Source organism: Bos grunniens, chromosome 4 (genome assembly GCF_055505025.1).
Source record: "Bos grunniens cultivar Pamir isolate PY7600 chromosome 4, Bosgru_T2T1.0, whole genome shotgun sequence".
Lineage (NCBI taxonomy): Eukaryota > Metazoa > Chordata > Mammalia > Artiodactyla > Bovidae > Bos > Bos grunniens.
The window spans coordinates 107,051,846-107,065,741 of NC_141168.1; the positions used below are offsets into that span (position 1 = coordinate 107,051,846).

General features: G+C 41.1%; 1 protein-coding gene across 22 annotated transcripts in view; it reads right to left on the bottom strand.

Annotated features, from left to right (window-relative positions):
• DYNC1I1 (dynein cytoplasmic 1 intermediate chain 1) overlaps positions 1–13,896 on the bottom strand; it is a 382,305-nt gene that overhangs the window by 143,797 nt on the left and 224,612 nt on the right. For all 22 annotated transcript variants that reach the window (XM_086397756.1, XM_086397763.1, XM_086397764.1 and 19 more), the window contains 3 exons: positions 12,402–12,491; positions 4,185–4,347; positions 1,751–1,850 (listed from right to left, as the gene is read on the bottom strand). In XM_086397756.1, the coding sequence (XP_086253882.1) occupies positions 1,751–1,850; positions 4,185–4,347; positions 12,402–12,491 (353 nt within the window). The remainder of the gene's footprint in view (positions 1–1,750; positions 1,851–4,184; positions 4,348–12,401; positions 12,492–13,896) is intronic.

Consider the following 13,896-nt stretch of genomic DNA (forward strand, 5'->3'; position numbering starts at 1 on the left):
CCACAGTTCACTGTGTGCCTCGATGTGCATTATTTAACTTCTCACTGCTGGGTCAGTGACACACCAAGTGAGTTGGCCATTCAGCAAACTGGCTTTTGGTGAATCTGCCTGCTTTCCCTAGGAACGTTATACCAGGGAGTTCAGTGCTTTCGTTAGGAATGCTACACTAGGGAGTTTAGTTTGCCTTCTTTTTTTTTCTCTTACAGGCAACAGGGAGTTCTAATCCAGGGAGTAAAGTGATCAGATCCGTATTTTAGAAAGATTATTTGGCTAGATGTCTAGACAGAAAACTATAGGTGGACAAGTTTGGGTGTAGAAAGACCATGAGAAGATTGGCAATACTACAAGCGTAAGATAATGAATATAGGAGTAGAGAAATGGACAGTCTGGGTGACAGAGTAAGTCTGGGAGATAAAGGAGAGGAAGTTTTTAATGTTAATGATGAAAGGTTTTTTTAGGCCCTTGGGTAAATTGTGATGGCTTTAACACAGAATTGTTGTTTTTGTTCAGTTGCTAAGTCATGTCCGACTCTTTGTGACCCCATGAACCGCAGCATGCCAGGCCTCCCTGTCCTACACCATCTCCTAAACTCATGTCCGTTGAGTTGGTAATGCTATCCAACCATCTTGTCCTCTGTCACCCCCTTCTCCTCCGCCTTCAATCTTTCCCAGCACCAGGGTCTTTTCCAGTGAGTCAGCTCTTTGCATCAGGTGGCCAAAGTATTAGAGCTTCAGCTTCAGCATCAGTCCTTCCTATGAATATTCAGCGTTTAGAGTAGGCAAAACGGAGAAGGCAATGGCACCCCACTCCAGTACTCTTGCCTGGAAAATCCCATGGACAGAGGAGCCTAGTGGGCTGCAGTCCATGGGGTTGCTAAGAACCTGACAAGACTGAGCAACTTCACTTTCACTTTTCATTTTCATGCATTGGAGAAGGAAATGGCAACCTACTCTAGTGTTCTTGCCTGGAGAATCCCAGGGACGGGGGAGCCTGGTGGGCTGCCATCTATGGGGTTGCACAGAGTCGGACACGACTGAAGCGACTTAGGAGGAGCAGCAGCAGCAGAGTAGTCAAAAAAGGACTTCGGCTGTGTGGAAATGAGTTAGTGATGCATCTGCCATTCTATGGGACACCTGAATGGATCTGTCTCTTTGGGGTGTAAAGTGGAATTCAGGAGGGATCTTGGGTGGGGATAGAAAAAGGCTGCCCATGTGATGGTTGAGTCAGCAGCAGTGGAAGAGATCTCTTCCCACAGAGAGAGCATCCAGAAGAAGAGAGACTGAGAGCATGACCAGGAGGATCACAGGGTAGAAGAGGAAAAAATAAATCTTAGGGGAGTTCAAGAACTAGAAGAGAGTCGAGTTGTAGAACTCAGTGGAAGGAGAATATTTTTAGAAGTTTGCAAAGCTGGGTGACAAAGAGAGGTCAGGGTAGATGAAGGCTTAAACATATCCACAGGATTTGACAAATAGGAAATCACTGGTGACCTTAGTGAGAGTGGCTTCATGGAAAGAATGGCCTGGCTCCTGGGCTGGTACCTGGCACAGAATAAGTACTCAATGGATATGAATAACACAGTGCAAATTTAAACTGAAACTTCAGCAAGATAAGAAAGAAAACCATAGCATACAAGAAAATTGTGGGTCAGTGAACACATCCAAAGTAGCGAGGCAATTCTCTCTTACTTATTGTAATACAAATGCCATGCGAACACAAGTCCAGTTTGTCCCGACCCAACAACAATTCTTACCTGGAGAGACCAGTCCATACAAGTGACGACTCGATGCTTGGACCAATGCTCATCGTAGAACTGACGATTGAAAGAAAGGTTGGCTCCAGCCTGGATGTCCCTAGGAGGGTTGAAAGATCAAAGACAAGTAAGATGCTTCAAAGTGGGGTTCTATCTCTACTGCTCATATTGAAAGAATGAAATGGCAAGAGCATGGCACACAATACTCTGAAGCCAAAGCATCAATTCAGAGAGCAAACGCTGATCATAAACGACCACTAAAGGTGGTCTCCTTCATGCAAAGCTCTCTCTTACCTGGCCCAGATGAGGTTTCCACATGTTGTTCCAAGCCTGGTGTGAAATGTCAAATTTGTTTCAGGTTCCCATCCTGACCAGTTCTAAAGCATTCTCCTTCCCCTAAAAAGTTCTGCCTTGAAGCAGAGTTTACAAGAAATCTCCCAGCACACTGGGAGATTCTTTGACATCAGTGTCAACTTATCTGGCCTTAGACCAGAAGTGATACGCATGTTCCACTTTACCTATAATTGCTGTTTTACCACAGCAATAGCAAGTGAAAAGTTCTACCGTGAGACAGGCCTGCTGAGGGGCGGGCGGGGTGAGGGATTCACCAAACACTGTATACTTAACACAGACGGCCCGCAGTCCATGGGGTTGCTAAGAGTCGGACACGACTGAGTGACTTCACTTTCACTTTTCACTTTCATGCATTGGAGAAGGAAATGGCAACCCACTCCAGTGTTCTTGCCTGGAGAATCCCAGGGACAGGGGAGCCTGGTGGGCTGCCGTCTGTGGGATCGCACAGAGTCGGACACGACTGAAGCGACTTAGCAGCAGCAGCAGCAGGGGAAGATTACACTTTGGCCGGTGTTTTGTGGTTTTTTTTTTTGGTTGATAGTCAACTGGCCACAGACCATCCTCTGAAGAACTCTGCACTAATCATACATTTGCTCCACAAGACTGCATGTTTAAGTTGGGTCATACTTGTTCTGCATCAGCAGTTACTGGATCCACATAAAAAGCTATCTAGGCTCCTTGGGCCTCAGTTCAGGAATTCCTCCCCACTCACCTTATTTTTCTGTTCTATTGCCTTGCACCCTGCTCCACTTGTCCGATTGGGTGACTTGATCTCAGGCTAAGTATTTGGGCTCCACAGAGCTAACTTATTACGACTTTTTCTCCCCTAGCTAACTCTTCCTCAGCTCTACCTTTGCAAACTCAGACAAGTAAGTACAGTGTCAGTCACTCAGTCGTGTCTGACTCTTTGCGACCCCACTGCTGTGGCCCGCCAGGCTCCTCTGTCGATGGGATTTCCCAGGCAAGAATCCTGGACTAGGTTGCCATTTCCTCCTCCAGGGGATCTTCCCCACCCAGGGATCAAACCCACGTCCTTTGCATCTCCTGCATTGGCAGGCGGGTTCTTCACCACTAGCGCAACCTGGGAAGCCCCAAGAGGTACATACACCGAAGATAATACTGTGCCCGGTACCCAGAGGGAAACAGGACTCAGAATATTAAGTGAGCCGGAGAGGAATGGCTTTTTAAAATTAAACAAATATAACATGTATATTCAAAATACTGTCTCTTTGATACAGTCTATCAATACTATCAACTGTTAAGAACATTTTCAGAACTCCTTCTCGAACCTGTTTACATGGCCTTGAGCATCTTCAGTGACGACAGGTTGGCCTTTGACAATGTATTTGAATTTTAGAAGTAGTAAAATGTCAGGTCTGATGAAAACGGCAGGGGATCTCATCTTTTCTTATTGTTCCTGGCCAAGAGAAATTGGTGGCTGAACATCAGTTCTGTCTTTTTACAAAGCTCATAAAGTGCCTATTATCCATGTGAAGATGGTTGACAATATACATGTTGAAGTCACAGGGCAAGTTGTTTGGGGCCATAGGTTTATAGGCAAGTTTTTTTAATCTGTAAATTTACGCCTGCACATGTGTTTCCTAAAAGGCATATATACATAAGCTTAGGTATCAAGAGAGGAAAAAGTTGCCAGTCTCTGTTGCCTTGTACATCAGTTAAGGTTCTCCTGGATATCATGTTTATTTTCCTCAGCTTCCTGTTTGCTTAGACATCAAAACTACATCTCCTGGATATAACGTAAATCTCCTCTTACTGCTTATAAGGATGTTTTCTCAGAGGACAATGTACATGACTCTACCAGTCTCTATCACCTGGACTGTCCCCCAGATATCAAGTTCAAAAGCATTTCACCGAAGCACATGATAATTACAGGGAAACTCTAAGCCAGAAATCATAACCAAAGCCCTTAGTCAGAGCTGTTCAGCAAGATCAGCTCTGGAATTTCAGTCTCTTCTGATTTGTCAGGCTTGCAACTTGCCTACTCAAAACATAAATGAGTTTAGAAGCAACAGATAACTTATCACAGTATTTTTATTTTAACTGCACACAAGAAACTAACCCGTCTTTTTCCTCCAATTCTCGACCACTGTAGTCAAAGAAGATATCGGAGTCTTCTGCCAGGGCTCTTTCAATTACCCGTATTGTCCGATCAAAAAAGATGAGAAACTCCTCTGAGTGAAGGATCTGCTGTTTTTCTTCTTCTGTCAGCTCCCTTGGAGGAGCTTTTTTATGTAAAAGAGATCATTGGGAAAGGAAAAAAAAAAAGGATAATTAAAACATTTCAAGAGGAATCCAACTCTTGAAAGACACTGCTTATCAGAAGAGAAATAGGACACAGTAAAATAAGCCATTGTTAAGATTAATTCTAAATTACTCCTAAATTCACACCAAAGGTTTTTTGCAGATGTCTTCATTGCCAACTTTACAAAAAGATATCATATCTGGATTAATTACTATTTTGAAGAGTTGAAAAAATACTACAAATGAAGATGATTGTGTGTTTTAACAATCCCCTCTGAATGTTACTTTCTTTTGAACTGAACTTGAAAAACAGCTCAAATAGTACATAGTAGAGAAATCTGTAAAACCATGTATGCTGCTGCTGCTAAGTCACTTTAGTCGTGTCCGACTCTGTGCGACCCCATAGACGGCAGCCCACCAGGCTCCGCCGTCCCTGGGATTCTCCAGGTAAGAACACTGGAGTGGGTTGCCATTTCCTTCTCCAATGCAGGAAAGTGAAAAGTGAAGGGGAAGTCGCTCAGTCGTGTCCAACTCTTAGCGACCCCATGGACTGCAGCCCACCAGGCTTCTCTATCCATGGGATTTTCCAGGCAAGAGTACTGGAGTGGGGTGCCATTGCCTTGTATATTAGGTTGTAAAGCTGTGGTTAAGCGGCACATACCAAATAATTAAGAACTATCTATAATACACTTCCCTGGTGGCTCAGAGGTTAAAGCGTCTGCCTGGAATGCAGGAGACCAGGGTTCGATCCCTGGGTTGGGAAGATCCCCTGGAGAAAGAAAATGGCAACCCACTCCAGTAATCTTGCCTGGAGAATCCCACGGAGGGAGGAGCCTGGTAGGCTACAGTCCATGGGGTCGCAAAGACTCGGACATGACTGAGCGACTTCACTTTCACCTTCATAATACGATTCAGATATGATTCAGATAGCACCTTGGCTCTTTCTACTGATAAATTCATTTTATTTTAGATAGTTGCTTGATAAGGTTGATAGACTGTTATATAAATTCCCCTCAAAAACTAAAGCATGTCCTTGCAAACCCACCTTTACCCAAGATATCGTCTGCTTTTAAACAAACACATGAAACAAATAAATGCTATAAGATACCTCACAATTGTTTTAATGCCTTACTTTCCGGCATGATTAACCATATAAAGCTAAATCTGAAGATACAAAATAAGGCCAAGAGAGACTAAATAACTAGCGATATGTCATAGTGTCTGAAAGTCAGCTCACCTCGGAGTCAGGATTAGGTTACAGAAACTATTCCTTCAGTAGCAAAGTTTACATAAACCTATAAACAAACAAAGCACTAGGAACTCCCCCAGAATGAGAAATCCCTAAGGGCAGAAACTGTCAGCTGAAACTTTGTGGCTCTTCAGGAACTCCATTTCAACTTCCGTGCAGAGAGACTTCAATAAGTGTTTGATTATTCTTCAGTAGGATCAGAAGCTCCTAAAGTTTAAACTTCAGGAGGAGGGTAGTGCATTAAAACCATGGGGGTCCCTGGGTGGAATCACTCACCCACAAGCTTTCCCAAACACTTCCACAACCATCCCCATAACTAGGACCAATGTCCACCTGGCTACATGGTCAAAGGGATCACTTAGGTGCAGTCACCTGCAGCCTAAGGTTTTATGGAAGAGTTATTTGACTTGACTAATGGTATCTTGAAGCCATTGCCCTGGACAAGGACCTACTGTATAGCACAGGGAGCTATGCTCAATATTATGGAACAATCTAAATGGGCAAAAAATCTGAAAAAGAATAGATACATGTGTATGTATAACGGAATCACTTTGCTGTATACCTGAAACTAACACAACACTGTTACTTAAGTACACTGCAACATAAAAAGTTATTCCCTGAAAAAAAATGGGGAGACCAATTGGGAAGATATGGTAATAGTTCAGAAATGAAACAATGGGGGTTTAAACTTAACCAGTGAAAGTAAGGATGGAAAGAGAGAAGATTCTTGTACAATTTATAAGAACTGGTGACCCACTGGATAAGAGAAATAAAAGAAGGGGCAGGAAGTCTTTTTGCAGAGCCATGGAAGTAGATCTCAAACTTGTAATGTTCAGAATGTCTCCCCGATTCTGGCCTACTCTTCTCTGCCCCAAATCAAAATGAAAGAGGGTCTAGACAGACTCCAAAGTCTGTATTTGAACAAGAAACGTGAATGATCATGACATAGTCTGCTCGCACCTTATAAAACGCTCTCCAGGTGATGTTATAACAAAAACATGATTCATCCACTAAGCAGAAGGTAATCTCCAAATACAGTTCACCCCAGTGATTCTAAGAGGCAGAAGGATTTCTTTGTTGCTGAAATCTCCAGAGCCCCAAATACGCCTGTGTATACTGGGACTCTATAAGAACCTTCATCAACATCTGCTGAGAAACGCCACACAGACACTGGTTTGACAAATAGTGAGGTAGGCTGTGTGTAAACCATTAATAACCAGAACTCTACAAAATCAACCTGGAATCCGAGAGCTACTATGCCATTTGCTAACCTGGATTCTTCAGTCAGTAAAAGCTCTCTAAGCAGCAGTGTTATCTATAAAATGAGGTAATGGTACCTAAACTTTAAGTCTGCTTTAAGAGTTAAAAATAAACACACTAGCAAGTAGTTGCATGCATTTGAAGTCGCTTCAGTCGTGTCCGACTCTTTGTGACCCTATGGACTGTAGCCCGCCAGGCTCCTCTGTTCAAGGAATTCTCCAGGCAAGAATACTGGAGTGGGTTGCCATGCCCTCCTCCAGGGGATCTTCCTGACTCAGGGATTGAACCTGTGTCTCCTGCAACTTCTATACTGCAGGTGAATTCTTTACTGCTGAGCCACTGGGGAAGCTCAGCAAATAGTTGAGCATTCAACAATCAGTTGTTGTTCAGTTGCTCAGTCATTTCCAACTCTTTGCAACCCGATGGACTGTAGCACACCAAGCCTCCCTGTTTCTCACTATCTCCCAGAGTCTGCCCAAGTTCATGTCCATTGAGTTGGTGATGCCATCCAACCATCTCATACTCTGCTGCCCTCTTCTCCTTTTGCCTTCAATCTTTGGTCACTACTGTTACATAAATAAGCATCAGTTCAATTCAGTCGCTCAGTCATGTTTGACTCTTTGTGACTCCATGAATTGCAGCACGCCAGGCCTCCCTGTCCATCACCAACTCCTGGAGTTCACTCAAACTCACGTCCATTGAGTCAGTGATGCCATCCAGCCATCTCATCCTCTGTCGTCCCCTTCTCCTCCTGCCCCCAATCCCTCCCAGCATCAGAGTCTTTTCCAATGAGTCAACTCTTCGCATGAGGTGGCCAAAGTACTGGAGTTTCAGCTTTAGCATCAGTCCTTCCAAAGAACACCCAGGGCTAAACTAGAATACTACGAGGTCAAGAAGAATGTTTTATTTTAAAACGCTTCATTTGACTTTAGTCACTGCTGATGAATGACTTGAAACACACTTGAAATTACACAGAGAAATAGGAATTTTTCCCCATTATTCCTGTTTTTATATATAAAAAATATCTATTCTATTTTGTTTATCTTCTGGAGTTACTTTTATTCCACCTGTATCTTTCCTTACAGGTCCATTACTTTGAATAAAAAATAGTTCCTGTGTAATTTTCTGTAATTTTTTTCCCCTGTAGTTTATTGTCATTTTTATCTCAGCTTTAAAGACATACAACTTCTTCTCTAAAAGAAACCTAAACGGCTGATCAAAGTGTATTTGCAGAAGCCAAGTTCAGGTAGGTGAAGCAGTAGCCTCTCCAGATATTATGTTTGACAATACAATGTTTGGGTTGAAACTAAACTGCTACAGAACCAAAACAAAGAACATATGTTATATTAAGCTTTGATGTCCAACAGAGATCAAAGGACATGATTTGTTAGCAGAAAATAACAGATGAGTACTTTTTAAAAGTCATAAATAATATTCAACTTAGGAGTTAAATAGAGCCATAGTTATGTTTGATAAAACCCCAAACCTCTCATATTTAAAAATCTTTAAACTGATGTTTTATTACAATGTAATGAAAACATAATGGACTATCCAGGAACCACAAGCAATATCAGTATTCAGGAGATAAAACCTCTCCAGACATCGTATTTCACGAGAAGAAAATTAGTGTATTAATGCAGTCCACAAAATTTTAAATATAAGCATAAACAATTTGAACCAGAATAGAATGACTCTAGGATAGACCTCAAATTCTCTCTGAAGTCTCTTTCTTCAGTTTTCCCCTATCCCTGGAACCTAAAGAATTGTTTTCAACATCTTCACTGCATGAAAAGACAGGAATTAATTTAATAGCAACAGGCATACCAGAGAAAAACAAGGACAACAATAATGTTTGATTTTTCTTACAAGTTAAGCAGAAAGGGCTATTACAGCAGGTTTTGCTGTTTGTTTTTGCAACATGGAGTATTTCTGCCAAGAGCTAACAATATTTTATGCATTTAAAGTGATCTTTCTTAAGAAATAAAGATTCTTCAGGAAAAGTAGACCATGTAGATATTACTTTCATATAATCCAAATAACAGGACAAATTTCAAACTTACCAAACTTTACCTGAAGTTACATTCAGCTTGAATAAGAAGTATGAAAACAAGGCACTAGAGTCATAAAATTCAAAGTTTAGAAAACCGCCCAATTTCTATGAATTCATAGCCTGAAAAACTTAAGTATGAATTTTATTTTAGGGTCTATTTTGTATTCTTTTTATTACTAAAATACTAATTTGTCTGGGTTTTGGATATGACAATACTTTTTTATGTGTTTCTCATATTGATCCTATTCTATTTGCTATGCTTTTCTTATTGACCTGAATGTGTATTTTTTCAGTTTCTTTTTGATTTACTCTATTTACTATACACTATATCTTTTGATGTCTAGAGTTCCTGGGTTTTTTGTTCTCTGTAAAAATGTAAAATCCATAGTGAAATCCACAATTTATATTGAATATTTTACAACCTCATTTTAGGTCAAAAGTAATTTTAAAAAATCTCCATTTCAGAAATGCTTTTTCCAATGAGGTAGCTTTAAATTTCAATATAGAAATTATATCTTTTAAATAGTTTTTCAAAATATATCCAAAAGGTTAAAAAATAAGTAAGTAAACCCACATAACTTAAATATTAAATCAGATTAAGTAGGCATGGTGGTTCTTGGAGAATTTTACAGTGAAATCAGTTCAAAAACAAGAGTAAGAAAAATCAAACTGAATAAAGAACGATGCCCTTCTCTGAAGTTAATGTGAGGTTTATGAGTTAATGTGCAATCGCAAGAGCTAAGTTTCTGATTCTGTTGTTTTAAATTTCTAAACATGAAAATACTAGGACTCTCACATACAGAAATTTCCTAAAATTTGATTAAAAGCTAAAAGGTACTTGCTGCTTTTCCCAATTCTTTTGTGAAAAAACAAGTGGGAAGAGTAATAAATTGAACCCACATTTCTTTACTGTTTAATGCATTTTGATGTCACATGAGTAAAAATGTCAAAAGCTAGTGAGCACGGATTTTTTTTTTCCCCATCTTCCCCTCAGCACTTTTTTTTTAATTCTAAAAAAAAGGCCAGATTTCTCAAAAATGTGTTCCCTGGTTTAAAACCGTGTATGTCAAGTTTCAGCCCAGAGCAAATGTTTATGGCTAAGTAATAAATCCCTGAAATTCAGGGTTCCTATGGAAGTGCTGACACAGCCCTGCCTACCATGCAGCTGTGTGAATGGCGCCATGATCGTATCTGCTAGAGATTCTTTTAAAAGTTTGCAAAATACTATCTTGCTTTAAAAAAAAATAGCCAGCAAGAGTTTGATGCCAACATAAACATGCTTTTAACCCATCATGTGCTAATGTGCAGAAAAGCCATTAATAGAGACTAAGATGCACAGCACGGCAGTAACAGGAAATGTACTTTCAAACTTCTTTTGGACTTTTAACAGGACTTTAATCAATTCCATGAAGCATGAGCACCAGTTAAAACTGGAGGGCGTTTTTGCTCAGAACTTAAGAAGGAGGCTGCAGTGCTTTGCCAGAGAAGACAATTTGGAGATTGGGGTTGAGGGGCAGGAGGGAATCTGTGCCAAGACACAAAAAATATACCCTGGCTCCTTATCACTCAGTATATCTTAAGGATATTTTGGTAAAAAAAAATAGTATTTTAGTAAACTCAGACTTATTTTGTCTCTTGCTACACCTGTGTTAATGATATTCTATTCACCAGCTTAAATATATACACATGTTCTTGAAAGTGAAAGTGATGGTCACTTAGTCGTGTCCAACTCTTTGAGACCCATGGACTGTAGCTTCTTGTCCATGGGATTCTCCAGGCAAGGAACTAGAGTGGGTATTCTCTTCTCCAGGGAATCTTCCCAGCCCAGGGACCGAATCCGGGGCTCCCACATCGCAGGCAGATTCTTTACCATCTGAGCCACCAGGGAAGTCTAGCCACGTTCTTAGCAGGAGTTTAAATGTGAAATTGCTTCAATCAGATCCTTTTACAATCTCTCAGAAAACGTAACTTGGGCCCTCTGTGAATGCCACTCTTAAAGATGCTGAATCTACTACCTGTCTACAGCCATACCCTAGAATTTGGCCGTAAAAAGCCACCTCACGCCTGGGCAGGGTGAGGTGAGTCCACATGGCCAGTACATACCCACTCTTACAAAGTCCCTGGGGACAACCATGTGTGCCAGTTACAGGCAAATGGAAAATTTTAAAATTGATGTATGACAGAAAGCAAACCAATACAGTAAAGGAATCATCAATTAAAAATAAATAAATATAAAAATAAAATAAACTGAGCTTCTAATTAAACTTTTGTTGCTCTAAACTTGGGACACTTAGTAGGAAATGTGCAAGAGTCCAGTCTCACAGATACTCCATATCTCAGTAAGAATGACGATCTCAAATTCTTTTTCTCCTTAGGCTGAAAATCTCAAAAAGCCCACAAAATTAGATTTTTAAGGAAACATCAGCTATAGTATTTCTGGCCTACCCCTTTCTATCCTTTTTACATTCCTGCTTTCTTGTGTTTTGAAATCCTGTGCTATTACAGGAGGAGGGCACCATGGGGAAGTGTATAGGCTTTGGCATCAGCTCCAAGCAGAGGCCAGGTACCTATACATTATGTATACAGGGTATGTTTTTAAACCTCTCTTTTCCTATTTCTCTATCTATAAGATAGAGACAATAAGGAACCCAGTTTATATTGCTTCAAAAGGGTGTTGCAAAGGGTGCATAATATCTTTGGAGTGTTAAGGACACAGCCAAACACCTAGTAAGCCCTTACTAAATATTAGTCATTGTTATTACTGGAGCAAGTAGAGGCTGCTGCTGATCTGGGCAGAGCGTGGAGAAGACACTTATAGCATAGTCAATAGTGATGACTGGGCTTCCCAGGTGGCGCTCGTGGTAAAGAGTTTGCCTGCCAACGCAGGAGACAGAAGAGACGCTGGTTCGATCCCTGGGTCGGGAAGATCCCCTGGAGGAGGGCATGGCAGCCCACTCCCGTAATCTTGCCTGGAGAATCCCATGGACAGAGGAGCCTGGTGGGCAACAGTCCACAGGGTCGCACAGAGTCAGACAGGACTGAAGCGACTTAGCATGCATGCACCACAGTGATGATCATGGTTAATGTTTCTCCATAGCACGCATGCATAAACCTCAGAATTCGTTGACAAAATAATTATATCTGCTTCTTTCCTTTCCTGTTATTACTGGGAACATAGGATGGAGTCAACTAGGTAACATGTCAATTGATAACAAGTATCTTGTTTTACTGCTATTTAGTAATAATTTTACAGGAATTTTGCGGGGATTGTGGATGACTTGTATTTTATTTGTTTCTGTCGGTCAAAAACTAAAGGGACTCAGTTTATATTGCTACATGTAATGTACTGAACAATCCCAGAAAACTTCCATTCTGGAGGCCTATATTAATGTTTTTACTTACCTCTATACCCCCTTTTGTTGGTTACAAAAACAAAAACAATAAAACGATGACTCGATTTCTCTCCCACACCGTACCTTCCTTCACCTCCTGCTTTTTGTCTTCATTTTCCTGTTCTGAATCCTGGTCCCCTTTAGGTTCCACCATTTCTTCATCATCCTCATCCTCTAGAACAAAGAAAGAGAAAAATGCATTATAGTCTTGCCTTCCAATCAAAATCTCTGGTTGCTGGTGGGAGGTAGGGGCAGAGGGTAAAGTTCTAATCATTCGGGGCAACTTCTAAGTAAATCAGTCCACGATGGATGCCCGAGATATGTGCTCATGAATATATGGATACATTATCTCCAGAAGGGGTCTCTTTGAAAGTCCCCCCACCACGCTGCTGAGAAACCGCTCCAAGTCAGCACCTGCTCCATCTATCCCCAGGCCTCCCCCGCCACATGGATGTCTTGGAATTGCATCTCTGACCTCTGAAGCGTCTTCGGAGATGGGCCAGGAACAGATCTTAAACTGTTTCCACCTGCGGCACATTCTCCGCAGGGGACACCTGCTGTACAGACCACTCATTTCCAGTTTCATCCTCACCCCGTTGATTTGGTTTTGACCTACAGGAAAGGGTTAAATACAGGTCTGACCCCAGGTCAAATGCCATTGGCAAGGAAACAACCAGGACAGGGCCCCCCAAAGTCATTGCCATTGACCTGGGAGAAAACAACTGACCTGAAATGGCATTTACACATTCAGAGCAGCTCGTGCATTAATGTGAATTTAATGAGTGCTAACAAATGGTACGAGTCAGCCACCACCACCAGATGTTCCCGTGCCCTTCCTGCCCTATGCAAATGTGCATCCCTTGCATCTCTTTCCCCTGAAACTGCCTTTCTTGGAGATTCCTTCCATTGCAGAGTGCTTGAAAACATCACTCACAGGGTAGAGGGTTGGGGCACAAGACAAAGTATCACGACCACATCCAACTTACAGGAAGAAGACAATATAAACAAGTAAAACTCACTTCTATGGTTTTTAAATATATTACCTTCACTCTTCAGGATCATATTCACCACAGGTTACTGATTCCTTTGGTTCAAGCGGAGTTTAAAAGAAATGCCTCCACTTCCTCCACACCCCTTCACTCACTCATATATTCAGTCATTCAACAAATATTTGCAGACTTTCTATACATTAGAGTCCTATTTCCATCACAACAAATCCTGACATTTATAACAACTCAAACTTTCAGCTCCAACCATTTAGAGAATGTATTATATAGTGCATGTTTAAATGCCCAAACAAATGTAGCCTGAAAAGCAACTCCAAAAGTTCTGCTGTATTAAGCAAGTGATTTGTGGAGGGAATATCCATCTTAAAAATATGGATGTGTGAAGTACAGTATTACAATTTAGATACTGGAAATATCTCATTTAAATTTTCAATGGAATATAGCAATCTATATGCAGCTGTGTAGATTGTGAAACCAGACTCATTTCTTTATAATCACACTATATACATATCAGAAGGAAACTAAGATGCCTTTGAGGGAAACTGTCATTTATTACTAACACTTAACACATT